The sequence below is a fragment of the Arvicanthis niloticus genome, chromosome 14 (genome assembly GCF_011762505.2).
Source record: "Arvicanthis niloticus isolate mArvNil1 chromosome 14, mArvNil1.pat.X, whole genome shotgun sequence".
Classification (NCBI taxonomy): domain Eukaryota; kingdom Metazoa; phylum Chordata; class Mammalia; order Rodentia; family Muridae; genus Arvicanthis; species Arvicanthis niloticus.
This window is the reverse complement of record NC_047671.1, coordinates 34,833,677-34,855,336: the sequence shown is the minus strand read 5'-3', so window position 1 is coordinate 34,855,336 and position 21,660 is coordinate 34,833,677. Positions and strand designations below refer to the sequence as shown.

The window sequence follows — 21,660 nt, the reverse complement described above, 5'->3', positions numbered from 1 at the left end:
CCCCAGTCCATCCTTACCTCAGCCTACACACCAGTATCTGCATCAATGGGACAGCCCTGTAAAGGAATTCTCAAAGTGTATACAGACATTGTGCTAGCTTGACCTTGCAGACAGTGCAGCCCTCTCATGCGTCTTCTTTAGAAGTGAAAACTCCAGGCTTCAGAGACGCAGGTACTAGCTGCTGCAGGTGCACCCACACACCGACAGCTCCTGAACAAAGCTCGGTGTGAATATGTGAAGCACCACGCGGGAATGTGCTAGCATATTGCTGATGAAGTGAAATGTAACATCTTAGCTTCTTCTCACTTTATGTCATTTAAAATGTGGAGGAAGAGCCCCGGAAAAACAAACATACAAGAGGAGGCCGGCACCTTACCATTCCATTTAGAAACAAAGAGACCACAGAACTCAGGATGCACACAGTGAGGATTTTATTTGTCAAATTATAGTAGCTCAAAGATGGCTTTCTCGAAGGCGAAGCACACACACAGTTTAGAAGTCCTTTCCCCTTACTCTAAGGCCCCCTCTAGTGTTTGAAAGCTCCAGGCCTCAAAGGATACAGGAGGAAGAACCAGCGTTGGGCCAGGACCTTCTAAAACAAAAATACTTTTGCTCCATTCATGTCACCAAAAAAAAAAAAATCAGGAACATGTAACCATAATTCATATTTCAAATCCCTGCTATGATTATCTGTGTCATCACCCTCAAATCTAGCAACCTTTCTGTTATTTATGCTCAGTTGCTTTTCGAAGACAAACACTTTGCTAATTAAAGAAAAGAAGCATATGATGCCTATAGAGGTTTTAATTTCACAAACAAGAAATATACTTAATGAACATTACCATATAACCTGCTTTGCATGTGTTGAAGTTACTGGTAATTAGTACACACTTGCTGAAGTATACACTTAAATTGTTAGTTTTGGGAATCAGAATTTTGACTGTCTATGTTTTAAGATGCCGCATGAACTGGGAGTTTGCTAATGAACTGTTCAGTGTCACGCAGGGATAGGGATAAGCGCGCCATGAGGATGGGTGGTGGAGAACACGGAGTGAAGGAGCTCGGGGGTCTGCAGAGTCACTATCACAGCTGCACTGCCTCTCAGGGGCCTCTGAACAGACTGACCGCGGAGGGAGTGGAAGAGCTCGGCTTCACGTGGTGTTCTCGGCTAATGTCGCTAGGCGTGTTTCCATAGTCTGTCTGAAGCTGTACTGCCATCACTGAGGAACAAAGGCAACTATAATTTTAAGAACAAGAAGCCTCATACAGTTGTGAGCAGGGGCTGTGATCAGACCAAGCTATTTTCTCATGTTCTTAAAATGGAGCCCAATGAAATCTGGAATTTGATTTGTTTTTAATCTGCATGAACTGTGTTTAAGCAATGACTAATTTGTCAGCCAACATGTCACACAGATTCTCTGCCTGAGACTGCTTTATTTTCAAAGTTGTCATTTGCAAATACCACAGGTTGAGGAAAAAAGACTGGTCGTATAAATGCTTTTAAAAAAATGGCTACACTTATAATTAGCTTCAACTTGAAGATATCTACAATCAAAGGGAACAGGGCACAGCATTTTTAAAGTGCAATACATTCTCTTTTGGCTCAACATAAAAAATTATATACTGGGAACTACTGTGGCCAGTTCTCCTGGAACAAGTTGTGAAGGGCTGTTTTTAAAGTCAAACAACAGATTTTAAACTGAAGAACACTGAAAAGTCATTTTAAATGAGCATATAAAATACAATTACAAATGAAAGCAGCATTGGAGAGGTAGCGTAAGTAAAATCAAATAAATACTATGTACAGTAACATACAAAATTCAGCTTATAAAAAATTAAAAAGAGCATTCCAAAGTAGGCATTTTCCTTGCTTCTGAGGATTTTACAAAAAATTCAAACTGCAGACCGAGAGTACCTGCAAAGCCTCCCCGTGCTTTTAATCACTGGCACTGTTTTTTGTCAAAACCTCCCTGATCTGCCGGTCGAGTTCACTTATGATGCGGTCCTCATGGTTGTAGACCCCCGTTCTCATCAGAGTGTCCCTCTCCTCTATCAGACGCGTCAGGTAGTCATCCAGGCCTTCCTCCAGCCCAGAGCCCCGCGGGCTGCCCAGCTTCCCACTTGCAATCTCTCTGCAGTCCTGGGACTGTTTCTGTTCTTGCTGCCTTAACCTGAGAAATGAAGAACAAATGCCACTGTAGCAGACAAAATACTATTTTGACTCTTAATAGCACTATTTAAAAATAAGACAATTCATAAGTTTTACTAGGTTTTTTTTTAAGAAATCAAAAACCAATAATTACCACCTGATAAAAGCGATATATTTATAAAAGCACAACCTGTGTATGTACTTACAAAATGCATGCAAACGGTAAGGCACAGTACAACAGACCCCTTAGCACAGCATATGGGAGCGAGGCAGGAAGACCACAAAGTCCAGGCCAGCTGGGCTGTACAAGACAGTTTCCAACACAAAAGCCAGGGGCAGGACACAGCTCACTCACTATCAGTAGGACAGCACTTGTCTGTCACTTAAGTCTTTTGGTTCAGTTCCTGTCACTTAAAAAAAAAAAATTAAAAAAGCACCAAACACAGAAACTGGAAAATGAATATTTTGCTTTAAATTAACATGCATATATATGCATCTTTATTATTATTAATTATAAATACTAGTTATATGTTAAGTATATAAATACTTAAATTTTTTTAAAGATTTATTTGTTTGTTTATTGGTTGAGACAGAGTTTTTCTGTGTAGCCCTGGCTGTCCTAGAACTCACTCTGTAGACCAGGCCGGCCTTGAACTAACAGATTCACTTGCCTCTGCCTGCTGAGTGCTGGGATTAAAGTTATGTGCCACCATCACCCAGCTAACAATTTATTTTTAATTATATGTAATGTGTGTGGGATGTTCACACAAGCTTAGCTGCCATCAGGTGTCCGTACTGGAGGGACAGAGTTGTGGGTCACGTGACGTAAGTGCTGGGAACCAAACTCTGGTCTGCTGGAAGAGCAGTGCACACTTTAAGCACAAGGCTGTCTGTCTCTGCAGCCCTGAGTTTTCAGTGATGCCCAATAGGCAGTGCTATGTCCGACTCTTTGACTTTGATCACCTCAGTGCTCCATCAGCTAGACGTGCCATCATTTAACCATCCTTTACTGTTTACCTCAAGGTGTTTGAACACAGTATCTCTGCTATTTGGACACAGTATTTTCTTTAAATTTACTCATCGTACATCACACATAGTAAATCAAAAGGGAAAGTGCACCCTGTGAAAGAGCTTGTCTCTCTAATTACTTCTAGTTCCTCTAATTCCTTTGAGGAAAGTACAGCTTCTGAACACGGAAGCCTGGCCCAGAGGCCATGAGGTGCAAAGATTTGGTCTGTGTGTCTCCTGGTCATAATTTTGATGAGCTCGTCTGGAGGGAGATAGGAGCAGATGGTGTTTGGGCACTGTGAGGATATGGAGAGAGAACACATTCACACATGCTAAAGTAGATGTGCAGAGGGCAGAGGCCAACGTCAGGTATCAGTCCGCCCTTCCACTTTGAGAAAGAACCTCTTTGCTGTTACTCTGTGGTGTATGCCAGGCTAGCTGACCTGCAACCTTCTGCAAATTTTCTTGTTTCCTCCTCCTATTTCTCTACAGGAGCAAGAGCACTGGGATAAGTGATGTACACTACTGTGCATTCTTGGGATTTGAACTCAGGTCCGAATGCTTGCAGGGCAAGCACTTTTTATCCATTTAGCTGTCTCCCTTCCTTCCATACGTTAATTATCATAGCTACCTAGGATGAAGGGACCTTCTAAGCAAATTCATGATCCATGGTGCCAAACTATAGACCAACAGGTTTAATCATGTCCCTTTTAAAATTATTTGGTTATATAAGGAGGAAAAATGTATTTTTATACAAGTATATCACCTCTATCAAGTACTTACTGAATTGTTATGATCACAATAGAACATTTAAACTTGGTAGCTAAGTGAGCCCTCAGAATTCCAACAGGAAGCTTTGATAACAATGCCTGACAAACACTGTGTTCCTCACTTGCTTCCTCCCTCAGAGTCCACAGGACTGCTGCTAGAAAGGTCCTTGTTGTGTGATCTGAGTATGCCTCTTAATCCTCCTAATGCTGTTTGTTTTTCCACCCCAAAAGGAGTGGAAAAACACTCCTTTTAATATGACAGTCCTCCAGATATTTTCAGACAACTTTCCCAAGGGTATTCTTCTCCATGTTCAATACATCCCAGCTCTCCTAGTCATCTGGATGCTACGATAAATCATGTTTTGCTAGAATGGTCCCAGTGCACTGAAAATGTCTAGGTATCTAATTTCCTTTAAAGGACATCACACACTGGTGAGAACACCAGAGACAGTTTCTGCAGCAAATACACAGTGCCTGTGACAGTCCTTAGCAGCACCAACTCTTTGGCAGCAGAGCCACAGTGGTAAGAGCAGCTGTGGATGGCTTCTCGGTGTGAACTGTTTCTGTGTCTTTCCTATCACACAGTGGTGGTTCTTCTAACTTACAGAGGACAAAATGTATGCCATCTCACTAGTTCAGCTCTCAGTCACGGTGTATGATGACACTAAGACCCACTTGTGTATGATGCACAGGTTGACAGGCACCTTTCATCTTTCTCTAGGCAATCAAGAGACCTGAATGCACAGCATGCATTTGGTTTCTGTGTTAGTTGGGACAGCCAGGTCTGAATGAGATCATGATCTAACTCATTGTTTTGTGGTTTCCAAGTTTACAGTGTTGCAGACATCAAATAGTTATTAAACATTCTACCAAAGATTCTTTTCTTAAGGATTTATTTTCCGTATATGAGTGCTTATCTGCATGAGGGCATCAGATCATGTTCTAGATGGTAATGAACCATCATGTGGTTGCTGGGAATTGAACTCAGGACCTCTGGAAGAACAGACAATACTTTTAACTGATAAGCCATCTCTCTAGCCTCTACCAAGGATTCTTCATGCTAACGTTTTTTATTTTGTTTTGTTTTTTTAATTGAGTTGGTGTTTCATTGATAGCATTTAATACTTGGAAGTTTGATTTTGTGAGACTATTTGAGGATAACTGTTAATACTGATTAACGGTAACTTAGAATTAATATATAAGAAATTTATTTAGTTATTCATATTAGAATAACTTTAATTAAACCCTACTAAACCAGGGATTGTTTTAAATGATTTATATGCCTGTCTTATCTTTTTAAAAAATTCAAAGCAACTCACTCAGTAAGACTGGAAATGAGATTAAAGATGAGGACAAGATTAAAGAGAAAGACTTCCACATAGCTAATATCACAAAGCCTGAGCTCACTAGGATTCTAGAAACGATTTTTAACCTCAGTGCTCCCCTGCCTTACCTGGAACACTGTTTTCACCTTAATCTTAACATCAGCCGTTTCATGCTAGGAATCACTAAGCAGTGTCTGTACACAAAGCTACCACACCCTGTCCTGGGCCTCTTTCTGTGGTTTCAACTAACCCATAGTATTCCATAGTCCAAAAGTATTAGATGGAAAATGCCCCCAGATAAGTAAGTCCTAAGTTTTAAAGCACATGCCCTCTGACTGAAGAGGCTGTGCTTCTGTGCTGAAGTCTCAGGCTGTCCAGTAGATCTGCCCAGGTCATCCATCAGCCTTTTTCTGATGTATTTGCTTTCTGTCTGTTAGTCTCAATTGTGATGGGACTATCACAGCATCTGAGGGCATGTGTTCAAATGACCTGTCACAGTAGCCCACTTACCTATCAGGTTCCATGTCATCACGAGAAGCAGAAGTACAAGATATTTTGACAGAGGCCCAATGTTCACAGAACTTTTATTACAGTATAGTGTTTAATTGTTCAATTTTATTGATTGATAATTTCTTACTATGTCTAATCTACAATGTTTAGGACTCTGCTATTTGAGTGTCTACTGTATAGTTTTTTAGACAGTGATTTTGAAAGGAAACGTTTCACTTCATTTATTCATGGGACAAGCACATTTTTAAGGGCACAGCACACTTATAGCAGGCTTGGGCTGCCAGAGCAAAACAGGACAGACTGGGTAGCTCAAAGAATGAGTTATTCACGGTTCTAGTGGGTCCAAGATAGGGTGCTGGCACAGTCCCCCTCTTTCTCTCTCCTCACATAAGAAGGGGAAGAGAGTGTGTTCCCGCTGTCTCTCTTAGGTAACAGTAACTTTTAGTCACCTGACATAATCATCGTCTCTGAGGCTTACTGCCTCCATCTGCTAACCTAGGCCTGGAAACTTCCAGCCTCCGGACAATCTTATCTAGGCCTAGAATGTTTTCAGCCCCTGAGATTACTGCTGAATACGCTCATACTTTCTAGCTCTTTCTGAACTCTTGCTGGCTGGTTTACTCACCTGTTCTGGCTCAAACTTCTCTCCACACTAACGGATCCAATCTGGCTTCTCCTGTATTGTTCTGCTTGGCCTCAACCTAACTCTGGCAATCTGTTCTTATCTTCTGGCTCCTTCTCATTCTCTGGGTCATTCTGTTTTCAGCTGTGTCTAGTTTGTTCTCTCTCTGCAACCCGTCTCTCTACAACTGTCCCAGGAAAGCTATCTTCTCCTTTCTCTGTGTTGCTCTCTCTTAAGTAGCTTTCCTTTCCTCTCTCTTCTTATGAGAGGTGGGCATATCCTAGTCTGTCAATCTTTCTCTGATTCATCACTTTGTCTGCCACTCAATTACATATCACTTTATACATGGGTGATTCCTTCTACATACTTTCACTGCTTGAGATTAAAAAATCGTGTGCTAAGGGCTGAGCCACACTACAACTAGGAACAGTTTTTTTGTTGTTGTTGTTGTTTCTCAGTAAATAATATAACCTCAGGGTTTACAGTGTAATTAAATATCCAGCAACATTCTTAGATAAGCAGAATCCCCTTGTGAAGGCTCCACTCTCTCCTGTCAGCTAAAGACTTCATCTCCAAATACTTTCCCATTTTGGCTTCCACAGGTGGCTTCCAGGAGCATGGTGCAGTTTATGCCCACTGTGTATCTATCTGATATTCTATGGTAGCTCCATGTATAAAAATATGCAGTGACAACATAATGTAGGCCCAGAGTCCAACAGTTAAGAGAACTTAGAAGTTCACTGAATGTCAATTGTAAAGGTCATCTCTAGGCCGTGCTTAAGGGCTAAATATGTACTATTATTCTCTTCAACAAACACATATTGGACAAATCCAATATTATAAGCTTGGATGGCACTGTCCTTTAAGAAAATAACATGATCCATACCTTCCAAAATGTGCTGTCATATAAAACATTTTAAAGGAGCTGAAGAGACGGATCAGTGGTTAAGAGCACTTGCTGCTCTTCTAGAAGGTCTGAGTTCAATTCCCAGCACCCATGTTGGGTGGCTCACAACTGCCTCTAACTCCAGCTCTAGGGAAACCAATATTCGTATCTGGTTTACACTGGAACTCACATACATGGCAGAAACATGCACAAACACAGACATACATATAAATAAAAGTAATAAAACAAATCTCTATAAAATAAAACAATTTAAAAAGCAGTACGCTATGTGTTAAATACTATTTTGGTAAGTGAGGATCAATTTTTTAATTTTATCTATCAAATTTGTAATCATACAAAAATAAATCTTACTTTTTAACATGACTTATATCAACAAGTATATATGTGTATTTGTCTTACCTATCTTTGAATGATTGGACACTGTACCCTTAGTTTAGGGAAGACCAACTTAAAAAGCTGCACATTCGACCTGTGTTTGGAGAAGGAGCCATCCTCAGGACAGTACCTGTTCAGTTCGTTCCGTATGTCCAGCAGCTCCTGTTGCTCAGTTCTCACTGTGTCTTTCTCCTCAGCAGCCAGGTAACGCAGCCGCATCTGCTCCAACTCCTCCTGCTGTTTTTTAAGGCGAGCCATTTGACTTTCTTGCTCCCTCTTAAAGAAACAGAGAAGCTGGCATGTACCACTGTAAGAATGCCCATCTCATAGGACTCTGACTTATGGACACAACTTGGGACAGAGTGATATGCTGCCAATTCCGGACCAAATGAAACTTAGAAACGCTCAACTTTTCTCCTAATTATCTTTTTTATCTTTCTCTCCTTTTGATGTCCTAACTCATGAGGACTGAGGCTTGCTCAACAGTTACAGTATAAAGGAATGTGAAGGCAGGGACAGCCACTTGCCAACATAAAGAATCACAGAAGGGCCTGCGTCTGCAAGCATCTAAGAGCCTCATCTACACACCAGTGTGCCTACAAAAAATCAACAGTCTCTGAGCAATAATCCTAACCAGTTTAGCTGATAAAGTTTTCTCTTCTCTAGGCTCATACGAAAATCTAAGTACATAATCTTTAAAAAATAAATAAATAAATAAAAATGTGATCAAATGATATACCTTAACTTGCATTTAAAAATTAACAATTCCTCCATAGAAGTAGATAAAAGTTTCTAAAATAAATGTAACACTCTATAGGCAGAAGATATTCCATGCCTTGTAAGAGAGACTCTATCATGACAGTGCTGCAGTAAGACCTCCTACTATGTAACATGAAACTTCCAAGTTCACCCATATATTGCTCTACAGACAAGGACTATTCTTTCCTTAGGACAGCAGGGGCAACAGGTGGCATCTCTTTGTCTGTACCGTTTCATTGTTCCTGACAGGCCTGGAACTCAGACATCGGCCTGCTTCTGCCTCCCGAGTGCTAGGATTAAAGGTGTGTGCTACTATGCCCAGCTCATGATTTTTTTTTTTAACTAAGTAAATTATTTTTAGATTACAGCAAATAAAACACTGGTCAAACACAAGGGATATTTTGCTATACTGTTACAATGTGACCCACTCCCATAACTACCATCCGGGTAAAGAAAAAGTTACAGAGTCTGCTTCCCTGTCTCCTCAGTCACTAGCCCCTACACTGTCCACAGGTAACCACTACCTTAACTCTAACACCAGGCGTGAGTATGCTGAGTGTACTGAGTTCTGTGTAGAAACGTGAAGTCCAGATTACTCTGGGTTGGGCTTCTTTCTCTGACACTGACCTGAGTCATGTGTATTGCCCTGTACAGCTTGTCACTGGCAGTAATGCACAACCTTCCACTCAGCTAATTCGCAGTTTACGCACAGCTGAGGACCACTTGGGCAGCTTCCAACTTCACATTATAAATACTGCCAATGTTAACATGCACGCCCTCCGAACACATTAGGATGCATTTTACCTAGCTCTATACCTAAGACTCAAGCTGCTGGGTCAGAAAGCACAACTGCAGAATTAGAAAATATTGCCAGACTGTGTGCAAGGCAGCCCATCACTGAATGGTTATTGTCAAAGTTCCTAGGCCCTGTAATTCTGAACAACACTTGGTAATTTTTTCTCCTTTTTAAAAACAGTTCTGATACATCACATTGTGGTTTGTCCTGATTTTATTTTGCATCTTTTCCCAAACAAGTCTCAATACATTTTAATGGCATTTGGATATGCTTATCAGCAAAGTTTTTATGAAAACTCAAGGTTTTTTCTCTCTATACCTGTTTATCTTTTCTTACTGGTGTCACAGTTCAAGATCTCCCATCATTCTTTGTTTCGTCCTTTCACCCCATGTGTTTCAGGATGAACAGAAACAGCCCGCATGGCTCCATCAATTCCTTTCTAGCTGGCCTTCTATGCCTTTCATTTTATTTTTAACCCATGTCAGCCTTGAGGATGCTGTTTTAAGTTTAGTGTGTGTGTGTGCAGCTGGTCATGGAGGCCAGGGCAGGGCGCTGGAACTCCTAAGTTAGAGCACGCGCTGCTATGAGGCACCTGACGTGGGTGCTAGGAACCAAACTCCTGCACCAGCAGTGAGTATTCTCCACCGCTGGGCAGTTTCTCCAGCCTGGGGCTACTTAGATCAGTGTGTGAACAACTGGCTTGTGTACAATGTGAGAACAAGGGCAGTGTTGGCTCCCATGTGGGTAGGATGTCTTGTGCATGACAGGATTAAAGGTATGGACCGCCTTGCCTTGCTCTCCTTATGTATCTATGGTACTAAGTAACTACCTTGTCTAGTGAACAACCCTTCCAGGTTTTGGGCCTGTTTGAGACTAACTAGTTTTGCACTTGTAATTTCCTTATTACTGAATCTATAGATTAATTTTAAGATTTAGAATCATGGTTACTATGCTGGTCTCTTATTTAAAATTTTTTTTTAAATAGTCTGTAGGGTTAGGGTTATTTCTTCCTATACTATTTATGTAAATTCAATTATTTGAGTCAGGTATTTTTTTATATATTATCCATTACAATTGCTGTACAATTACTTTTTAACTTCGGAGTCACTTTAGTAGGTAATCAAACTCACTTATTTGTATCATCCTAGTCTTTTCACATGCTGGTAGGATCCCGAGTCCTCTCTCCCTTGAATATTCTGATATTTAAAAGGGTGTCTCTCTTCCAAAGGCTTCCTCTCAAAGAAACAACTTTTGGTTTTTGTGTGGGTATGCACGTATGCTTGCATGTGGAGGCCAGAGGTAAACCTCAGGTGCTCTTCAGGCGCCTTGTTTTTTGAGCTCATACTGAGGCTTGGGGCTCACTGATAAGCAGATCTATCTGGTTGGTGTGGGCCAAGGATATCTGCCTGTCTCTGCCTCTGCCTCCCAGTGCTGGGATTAGCAGCATAAGCTACCATGTCAGGTTTTTACGTGGGTAATGGAGTTCAAACTTAGGTCCTCATGCATGGGAGGCACTTGACTGAATGAGCTATCTCCCACGCTCTGCCTACAAGATACATTTTTCTTTTCTTATTTTGTAATGCGGCTATGGTGAGATTCCTCTCTAAGCACAATCCTCCCACCCCAATTTCCTGCTCTGATATATTGCATTTTATTATGTTGAGTTCAAATATTTCCTAATCTCACATGGTCTTGACTTTTACAATGGTTATTAGAAATAAACTACTAAAAAAAAGTCCCATGTTGTTAAATTTTAATAATTTACACTTCAGTATCCCTGCAAGTAGGACATATCCTAATGTACAATCTTCTGAAATGTGTCCAACTGTGGTTTAATGTAGTTTCTGCACGATTTGACAAAATGCTTTCTGTGTATCAGAAACTGTGGAATCTTTCAAGGAAGTGTTTGTTCTCTATACACCAGTGGTCACCTGCAGGGTTGGTTCTGGAGAAGCCAGTGGTCACCTGCAGTGTGTGAATCTTCATTTGTGGTCATGTCATCAGATCCACATAGGCATCCAACTGTCTTGGTTTTGTTTAAGCTTTTATACACACCTGTATTGTGTGATGAGTACATCCTCCCTCACTCTATTAATCTGACCATAACTGTGAAAGCTGCCCCAGGGATGCTTCCTGAGTCAGGACTTACTGCTATGCTAAGTCAAATCTACAGAGAAGGTCTGTTCTTTATAGCGCACACTGTTGGGCTCTTTGGAATGTGGGCTTATTCATATTTTCTCTACAGAAGCACTTAGCTCGGTTGGTTTTAAAGCAACCTGGAGTGTGTAGATTTCCATCTTTCCTCTGTACCATTTTCTAGTCTTTTCATTTGTTTTGTTTATTATCTTTTAATCAACTCTTTCATGTCAAATTTCCTTCAGCTTCTTCTGAGATATAAGATGTTTACTTAACAAAACCCAGTATGAATTAGGACTGTGACAATCTTATAGAAAGCAAAATATAGCTCATATACTTGAACTGTGTTACTTCACATTTGTATTGTTTTGTCATGAGTTTGTAATTTACATGTGTTTCAAACTTCTTAAATTACATATGTAGTCTCAAACTTGATCTTAGTGCGTGTGTGTGCATGTGCGTCTGCATGTATAGAAGCCAGAGGATGATGCTGGTGTTGTCTTTTATTGCTTTCCACCTTAAGAAACGTTTTCACCTGACTTGGGAGATGTGATCATCTCTCCATCATTTTCTAGAGCTGGGGTGACAGATGCATGTGGACACACCTACCTTTGATAGGTGCCAGGGACTAGGTCTTCATGCTTGCACAAGAAGCTATCTCCCCAGCCCCTACCTATATGCTATGCTCTCTTTGCTGCAATTCCTAGCCTTATTTTCCATCTGAATACTTTTACTGACCCATGTTCCAGTTGCCATACCCTACTTCCGTTGTTTATAGTCAGCTGTTAGTCCATCTTCAACAAATGAGTTTTAGTTCTTAATTTGCCTTGCAATACTTCCCAGAATTCCCAAGTCAGAGTATTGTTTCTCTAACAGTTCCTCCATTGTGTCAATTATTCTCTAGACTACAGGAATCATACCATTTCAGACTTGTTTGATTACTCTAAAATCTACAATACTCCTTGAAAGATTTCTGTTGAACAAATGACAACCAGGTTTCCCACTGATGAGGATTGCTGTGGCCGATAAGTCTATAAAGAGGATGCTAAAAGTCATGAGTGAGCTGGAGAGTGAAAAATTAAAGTCACTCAATACTACTATTTCAACCTTATCAAATCAGAATTTTAAAACGTCTAATAGTAGGCAATCACTGGCAAGATTGTGAAGAAGAGGAGCTATCCTGTGCTATCGTTTGTGCTGGTTTCCGTGGTCCTGGGCCTTGTGCCATACACACTAGGCAAGTCTCTCCCCAGGCCACACCTGCAGCTCTGTATGACTGCTGGAAACGTAAAATTAGCACAACCACTTCAGGAAATCAGTGAGCAACATTTAGTAAAACTTAAAAAAGAAAGTGAATGTATTCTAGTATCTGAAATTTTGTTTTTGGATATAAACATCTGAAAACTGTTAATTGTGTGAGAACTGTTTAGGACTGCCTTACTATAGGGAAACCTGTAAAAAGCAGTTTTACTAAAGATTGCATATAAAACCTACATAAATGTGGAACACTTTCATGAAATACTACTCCATGTATCTAGAGAGTAAAACATGTTTTTAGAATTTTAAAATTGCCCAGTGCTAAGTAGGCACTGAATATGGACGCTCAAACATGTGAGGCCACCAGTTTACCGTTTGTTCCCAGCTCTCTTTACTGGTTTTGTAGACGAATGCCCGTGCACTGAAGGGGGTCGGGTGGGGTGGGGTGGAGTGGGGTGGCTGTGCTGCTCTATCACTTTCCCCACAGCCTGCAGACAGGCCCACACACTGACGCAAGGTCTCACCAGCTTGCCCAGGCTGGCCTTGTATTCATTCTTCCTGCTCCATCCTTACACGGACTTGAGATTACCACAGGCTTTCCTGGACATTTTTAAAAATATCTTATGTGCTGAAATTACAAAGAAAAGACTCAGAATAATGGTATTTAGTGGAAAGCAAGCAGGTACAGTTTAAAGATAACGGGTTGGGGAGAAGCCTGGTGTGGAAAGTGCTTCTGCATAAGCCTAAAGGAAGTGTACTGGCATTCCCATGGCCTACGGTAAATGCCAGGGACTAATGGTGGTGTGCATCTATACCACAGTACTGGGAGGTTGGAGACAGGCTAGCCAGCTGGTGGGCACCAAGTTAACTGAGAGGTCCTGCTTCACTAGAGAACAACTGAGAAGTTTCTGTGACCTTTGTGTGGGCCTTCATGGGTGCACACCTGGGTGTGCATACCTATCCATAAGTGTATTCTTTAGGTAAGTTATTTTTAAAAAAAGAAAACTATCTAAGCAAAAGTGCAGTAAATGATTGTCTCTAGTTGGGAAGGAGGTAAGAATGTTATGTTCTATATCTATATTATACAATATTATATTATACAATACTACATCTACAGTTTTTGGAGTCAGTGTTCTTACTGTGAAGTCCTGTCTAGTCTGGCACTTGCGGTAACTGGTCCTGTCGCCTCTAACTCCTGAACCCTGGGATTACAAAGGTGTACCACTACAACTGGAAACATTTGCATTGTTTTTAAGTAATGAGAAAAAGTATGACTATAAGAGAAAAAAAGAACAGAAATTGATTATTTAACTTTAGGCTGCTTTATAAAATGAACTTAACATATTCCCCAAACTTGACATATTTTTATTCTAAAGCATACCAGAGAAATCTTTTAAACGCCTTGACTTTTAAAGCAAGTATACCATATTGTTAGTAATTACATATGTGTGCAAAAACAAGGGCCAGGGCAAATGCTTTCCCTTGCCAGGTGCTCTGGGTTAAAGGCTCCTCAATCAAGTGAGTATAATCTTTATTTTGCCCTGGCTGCCTATAAATCCAGAAAGGAGATGTAAACACGCATACAGTAGACTAAACAGCTGCTACAAAGTGGCCACTACTTACTCTCCCACTCACACATACCATCCAAGTCTGTGGGAAAAACGCAGAACTAAAGGAAGGAACTCAAGTCCAGTTTTCTGAAAATAACCCAGAGCTGACAAGCCAGTAGGAGGGCCTGGATGGTTTCAAGACACAGTTTTTAACTAAGACTTGGACCTCCAACTGTTTTCTTAAACAAAGATTTACATCCTCATCCTTGGCTAAATTACTTATAAATTAATCAAATTAATTACTCTGAGTGGATAAGCAGGAGGCTGGACAAGATAGTGCTGATGTCAGCCGATGAAGTCTGTGTAGCTTTAGCTAAATATATTGGCTTAGTTTTAAATACATCTACTGTGCACAAATATGGTAAGGGACCCACATGCTACTAAATAAAGTCTTAGTTCTGTTTCCTGTCCTGAGAACAAATATACAGAGTTTTAAAGTATGTAACATAGTGAAGATGTTACATTTTTATGACTAATTCATGCTTTATAGCATGATTCATTTATTTTTAAACAATGCAGCTTTTATTCTGCTTGCAGATCTACATTCTAGAAGGGGCTTTGGTTAGTGTTCTCATTTAGAATGTGAAGAGCAGTGCAGACAATCTTAGATATTTGTTATCATTCAAGCATTTATTTAGGTATTGTTTAAAAATATTTCTACAGCATGTTTTCACAAAGAGGAAAAAGGAAACTAAATCTGCCCCTGCATATCAAACAAGTAGTCTGAATACCCAAGATTCTAAACCCAAAATATAACAGTATTGTTTCCTTGTTTTCTAAATTGGGGCTCATTTCACGCCTTATTTATTTATTTGTTTATTTATTTATTTATTACAGTTGTTGCCATCAGTTATTAAAAAACTTTAGAGAACTTACAAGTTGGGTTGAGGCTGAGAATGAAAAGGAAAGTTTTCTTTTAAACTATCAGAAGGTTATAATTTTTTAATTCATAAATTGACTATACTAGGTTGCCTCTGAGTGATGGAGAGCCCTCTTTAAACATTGTTCTGGCAACGGGCACCAGGCATTAGATCTCATTTCCAAGCCATACCAGCTGGGTTTTGTCATTGCCATTTATTAACAATCTAAGATACAGCTTTCACCGTCTAATCCGCACTACACAAATGTTTTCTATGGCCCTCCAGAGGGACTCAATGTGACAAATTACTGGCAGAGATTATAGCCTCGTGGCTATTCACCAGAGGCAATGTAAAATTAACATGGTACTAATCCAATTTAAACAAAAAGTTGCACAAACAATTCTCTGAACAAAAGCAAAGAGACACTTCCAATTTTATTTTCAAACACAAAATAAATGTGTTTTTAATAAAGAGTTTTAGGGGAAAATTTTAAAGTAATTTTCACACATGTGAAATGTGCCAATTTGATGAAGTTATTAATTTTAATCTTCCAAAAACTGTTAGTGGCATAGCATAATTCACTATGAAGACCCCAAGGGCTATTGCTCTTCTTAAATTACCACATCTCAGTATGGCCTGCAAAACATCAAAGGTTCCTAGTGACCTCAAAACTTGTTTATAATGTTTCTAAAGCAAAAAGTTTACAGGATAAAGGATAAAGTTAGTCCAAAGTAAGAAAGCACTAAGAATACACTGCATTCATTCAGACTGCTAGTTTTAAATTAATATTTAGTGTGTGTGCATGTGTGTGATGTATACATGTGAGAAGACACCCATGTCTATGCATGCACATGAGGAGAGCAGAGCAGGACACTGGGAAGTGAGTTCTTTCCTTACTAAGTTGAGACAAGGTATTTTGCTGAACTAGCAGAGATCGATGTTTTGGTTAGGCTTGCCAGCCACCAAATTCCGAGGATGGACTTATCTCCTTCCTCCAAAGCTGGGATTCCTAGCACACATGGCCACACAGGAAGTGAACTCAGGTCCTCACATGCATCGTGAGTATGGTTACCCAATGTGCCATCACCCAAGTCCTGTCGCTCTCAGTTCCTTTAATGGACTGTAAGTTCTAGAGAAGTATTAATTCAACAGTTTATTTCCTTAATAAATTTATAGCAATTCAAGAGAAAGAAAAAATCTAAAAGTGATACCCTCTCTTATTAGAACAAATAATAAACATTACTTTTTTTTTTTGAGACAGAGGGTAAAAATGTACAGAAAGGAAGAACAAATAGGAAATAGGGTAAATGAGAAAATCCACAGGATACCAAGATGTGAGGAAGTAGAATTGGCTAAGAGAAATTTTGGGGTGGGGAGATTGACTTCATAATCCCTTCCTTGGAGTCGCTTTGTTCCTTCAGAGTGTTTTCCTGCATGCATGCCAGTGAGACCGGGGGTTGACACCAGTGCCTTCCTCAATCTTCTCCATCATATTTCTTTGGGACAGAGTCTCAAAGGGACCTGAGCTTGCCAACTTGGATAGACTAGCTGTTCAGGAAGCACCAAGAGCCTTCTGTAAGAGCTTCTCCAGTGCCAGGATGACAGGCACCCCGCAGCAGCACCTGGTCTATTTTAGATGAGTACTGGTGCTCAAGTTCAGGCTGCCATGCTGCTTGGCAGGCATGTTACCCACTGATCCACCTCCAAGAAGACACACACCACAGCCTTTCCCTCTAAGACTGGGTCTCTCTTGGTCTAGGCTGACCCTGTACTAGCCACACAGTCAAGGGAAACCTTGGATCCTTGAGCTTCTGTTCCCACCTTTTCTTACTTTTAAAACCTACCTCAGCCAGATGCAGTGGCTTATGCCTACATCTCAACTACTTAGAGGAGACTGAGGCAGGAGCATTGTAAATTCAACAGCAGTCTGGGCAGCTCAGGGAGAGGCCCTTTCAGAAGTAGCATGCTATTATCTACTTCTGTCCCCACTCTCCTGGCTCCCTGCTCCACAAGTCCCCCCAATGCTTCTATATGAAACCATCGTATCTTAGCATTATGACTTTATAAAGTCTAGCTGTTTCTTCCTCAAAAACAGTCAGTTCTCCTCAGCACTACTCTCTCTAGCAGGCAATGACACCATGTTTTCTACTAGGCCATGCCAACTTCTCACTTCTGCTCCAGGGCTGTTGTGGGAAAGTCTTGTCATCTAGGCACTGAAACTGCAACAGGAAGAGCTCGATCACGCTTCAGTCTAAGTCCTATCACTTGGTGTCTCTGTGAGCACACATCACATGACAACAGTCAGTCCAGTTCTTCATCTGCTATCTAGGGATTATAGAATTAAAAACCCCACTATACCATCATCACTGAAATTCTTCTCTAATATATGCTACTCACCTCAAGCAAGAACTCCAAACTCTAGCCTACACAGCTTCAGATTGCTCCTTTGCCTACTTCATCACTTGAGGTCAATCTCATTCCAAAAAGATGCACATTTCTAAATCTAAAACCTAAAATGCCCACTCACATTTGCAAATCTCATTTCCTTCCTCTGCTCCAGTTAAGAGAGGGTCTTGTTATGAAATTCTGGCTGGCCTGGAACTTACTATGTAATCCAGACTGACCTCAAACTCATTGCAACCCTCCTGCCTCAACCTCCAGAATGTTGGGATTACAGGTATGCACTGCATTCTTGGCTCCATTAGCTTCTTACATTGTATGTCTCAAACTGGAAAGCCTTCCCAGAATCTCTGGCTGAGCCCTTGGCATCATCTTTACAAGGATCATGTTTCATTTCTATTGCTACAGTTCCAGGCTCTGTTCTGGAAATGACCTTTAAAATGCAGCCTCCTGTATCTAAGAAGAGATTATGCTTCCTCACTTAACGATTCTTTGCAATAACCACGGCAGTGACTACATTTTCCCTACTCGGTTGCTACATCACAACCAGATTTACTATTAATATTCTAATGACTCCAGAGGTCCATCGGAAACATTGCCTGCCCTTCAGACATCATCCCTAAGTCATATTAAACAAATTAAACAAAACACATTAAAAAATAAACCCAAAGCCTCTGATCTTAGAACACAGCACTGGAGATGCCAGTGCAGATTTCTAACATAGGAGTATCAAACATGAAACTTACAAAGCTGTGAAGGGAAGACAGTCTTCTCTCAACCACATACCTGCTTGAGTCTGGCAAGTTCTTTCAGAGCGCGGCCCCACTGCTGCTTGTAATGCAATTTAGACTTGGTTGCAGATTCCAACTTTCTTTCAAGCTCAACCTAGCAGTGATTAAAATCGTATCAAGTGAAACACTATACCACTGTGTGCAATCACTGAAAGATAATATATACAAAGAGTCGGGCTTAAGAAAAGAGTTTATACAGCGTGACATATGACATCGTCTAAAGCTGTTATATAATTTACTATAAATATTATGGCACATGAACATTTTCTTGTTTAAAATATAGTATTATTTTTATTGCCTTGCAGGCTAGACTAAAAAGAACTGAATTAGTCTTAACCTCTAGACAGTTACTATAAATGTATTTAAACGTGTATATTCCACAGAGTGAAAAATACATTCATTTTTAACGAAAAGCAGCTCTAACTGTTAGCATTCCACTTCAGCTGGCCCTCCAATCTCAGCAGGCGGACGTTCCTGGGGAAGGCCTATCGTTAGGTGGAATTCTGGCCTGTAATAAGGAGAGCTGGAGAGATACTTTCATAACTTTTGGCAAAACCACAGAACACTGGAAACAGTGCAGTGTTTTATCAAAAAGCAATTTACTAAGAGGTGCAAAGTCAAAAATGAAAAAATATTTTAAGAATGTTAAAATAAACCCAAGAAGAAGAAAAATAACGTTCCTTAATAACACACATCTCACTTTTATTTTCTATCTTTCCTGAAATATATAAAGAAAAACACTAAAGTGATTCAATTAAAAATCTGGTTATTTATGCTTGCAGCAGGCAATCTGTTAGGCCTGAACTAAGGCCAAGTTGGCTATGTTCTGGAATGCACTCACTAGTGCTTCAAACCATGTACCAAACAAACCCATGCAGCCAGAGACAGTTTTACTGTTAAGTGATAATGTAATAATCTGCTCGAATTACAGCAAAACATTGTCACTCTGAACTAGCTCATTTTTTTAATATCAAGTTTAGTTTTTTTCCCATACATACAACTCCAAATGTTTTATAGAAAAACAAAAGATGAAGACTCTACAAAATTCGAATGTTAGAAAACTCAGAGCAAAATAAAATGACAGGAAAAGCAGACTGCCAAGTCCCTGTCACAAAGGCCAGAAGTCTCTGCAGTTATATATGACACTTGGAGTCGAGGTCTTCCTGCTCTACAAATCCCAGGGCTAGGACTCAGATGTGTTGACATTTCACAACCAGTCTCAAGCATCTTGAGCTGAGTGATATTGCTGAGATTACTGGGGATAATCCCTCCACTTGTGCCCAGTGATTCATACACATCACTTGGTAATTTAACAACAAGCCGTACTTCAGAAGAGTGGAGACAGTCTTTGAGAGCATGCATATGGGTCCTGGACAAGGTCTGCATCTGAGACCAGATCAAGGATGAGGCCTAACAGACTCACTCTAACAGTAAAAACTAGGCAGTTCTACTAGGTTTGCATAAATATAAAAATAATTCATTCTTTCATAGTTATATACACTAATTTAAAACATACACACATGATTCTGCATATTTAATTCTTTTTTTTTTTTTTTTTTTGGTTTTTCAAGACAGGGTTTCTCTGTGTAGTCCTGGCTGTCCTGGAACTCACTCTGTAGACCAGACTGGCCTCGAACTCAGAAATCCACCTGCCTTTGCCTCCCAAGTGCTGGGATTAAAGGCATGCGCCACCACTGCCCGGCTGCATATTTAATTCTTAAAAATATACTTGCAGATCTGAAGTACAAATTCATTACTATCAAAAATCCCTAATTTTTATTTTAGACATGATGCTTATGAGTCTAAAGAATTATGTGGACCCAATTCCTAGAATAATACATGTAACTAAAATTTCTTTTGGTTTTATTTAACCTAATTATTTTTATTATTTACTAAAACTTTAAAAACCTAAAATATAATTACAGTACTTCTCTGTTCTCTTTCCTCCCTCCATCTACTCCCAAGGCCTCCTCGACTCCCTCTCAAATGCATGACCTCTTTTCTGTACTACTGTTAAATATACACGTACACACGTACACACACATGCATATAAACACATAAAACAATCAGCTGAATCCACTTACTGTTGCTGTAAGTGTAGTTTCCAAAGCCGACCATTTTGTATTACATAAGTACTTTGGGGGCTCATCCCTGGGAGAAGCTATCTCTCTCTTTCTCAGCAATCTTCGGGTGCCTGTGGTTCTTTGTCTATGGGTAGGACTCAGTGAGATTTCCACTTCTAAGTTAGCATGACTATTTACGCTGCCTTTGTTCGGGCCTTGTTTAGGCAGCCATATCGTTGAGGTGTGTGTATGGGGTGGGGGGACTTCCTTCTCATTTATAGGACACACATTCTTATAGAAGATTTCCAAATTGTCAATATAGTATCAGAACTTTCATTGCTGTTTTCAAACTGACCTTGACTCTTGACCTCCTACATCAACAGTGCTTGTAGTACAGGTATATACCTGTACTTGTAATTTTATTTAGGATTTCACTGTTCTATGATTAAAGTCACAGACCTAAGAGAAATATCCCTGAAAGGAGACAGATCAAGACCTAAGTCAACTCAGAGTGCAGAAGACAAACTTCCCATTCCCCCTACCAAAGACATAGCGTTCATTTTTGTCTTGAGTCCATTCCTGGACTAACCTATGACAAGGAACTCCCCTTTTCTATTCCTACTCCATGTATGCAGCTCAGCTTCTCTCTTCTTACCTCAACTATACACGTGTCTCTTAGCATCCAGTTGTAAGTATGTCTGTAAGTTCTGCAAACTGCGACCAACACTCTCTACTGAAAAATCTATTGCAGCTATTTGCCTAGGGTCCAAAATACAATCTCTGTACTTCCTGCTCAACCGTCCTCAAGATTCAACAAAAAACCCTACTGCTCAGCCATGTGCCCCACAACTATCCTCACCCACCTGCCTGGGCTACCAATTCTTTTCTTCTGCTTGCCTAAATCTTAAAGCATGCCTCAGATTTCACCTCTATCTGAGGCTGTCTTGAATCTGCTACAATATGAAACACCAAATGGTTTTCTTTGGATTGGGTTAGTCATGGTCATTTACTCCTTGTGGTCCTCTCTGAAACTACGCAACAGTGTTTACAGTACCCAAGAATAATAAATACTTTCGCTCTCTCTTTTCCTATCTCTCTTTTTTTTCTAAGAGTGGTGACACACTAGATACCAAAATATTATTCAATACTACATAACTTTTAGCATGATTAAAATGTTGATACTTTATAATGTTAAATTTTCAAGCTCTATATGCCCCATTAAAACAAATGCTTTCCATATTTTACGTTTTTAAAGCCCTAATAATTTACAAACTATGTAAAGAATATTTTCTAGGTGAAAGAAAACTCACAAAGCTGGGTGC

General features: G+C 40.1%; 1 protein-coding gene across 3 annotated transcripts in view; it reads right to left on the bottom strand.

Annotated features, from left to right (window-relative positions):
* Positions 1-414: 414 nt before the first annotated feature.
* The window catches only part of Cep120 (centrosomal protein 120), a 66,544-nt gene continuing 45,298 nt past the window's right edge, over positions 415-21,660 (bottom strand). For 2 of the 3 annotated variants that reach the window (XM_034518260.2, XM_076912647.1), the window contains 3 exons: positions 18,271-18,369; positions 7,797-7,942; positions 415-2,171 (listed from right to left, as the gene is read on the bottom strand). In XM_034518260.2, coding sequence (XP_034374151.1) covers positions 1,937-2,171; positions 7,797-7,942; positions 18,271-18,369 — 480 coding nt within the window. In that variant the 3' untranslated portion in view covers positions 415-1,936. The remainder of the gene's footprint in view (positions 2,172-7,796; positions 7,943-18,270; positions 18,370-21,660) is intronic. The other variant, XM_076912646.1, reaches the window with a different exon arrangement.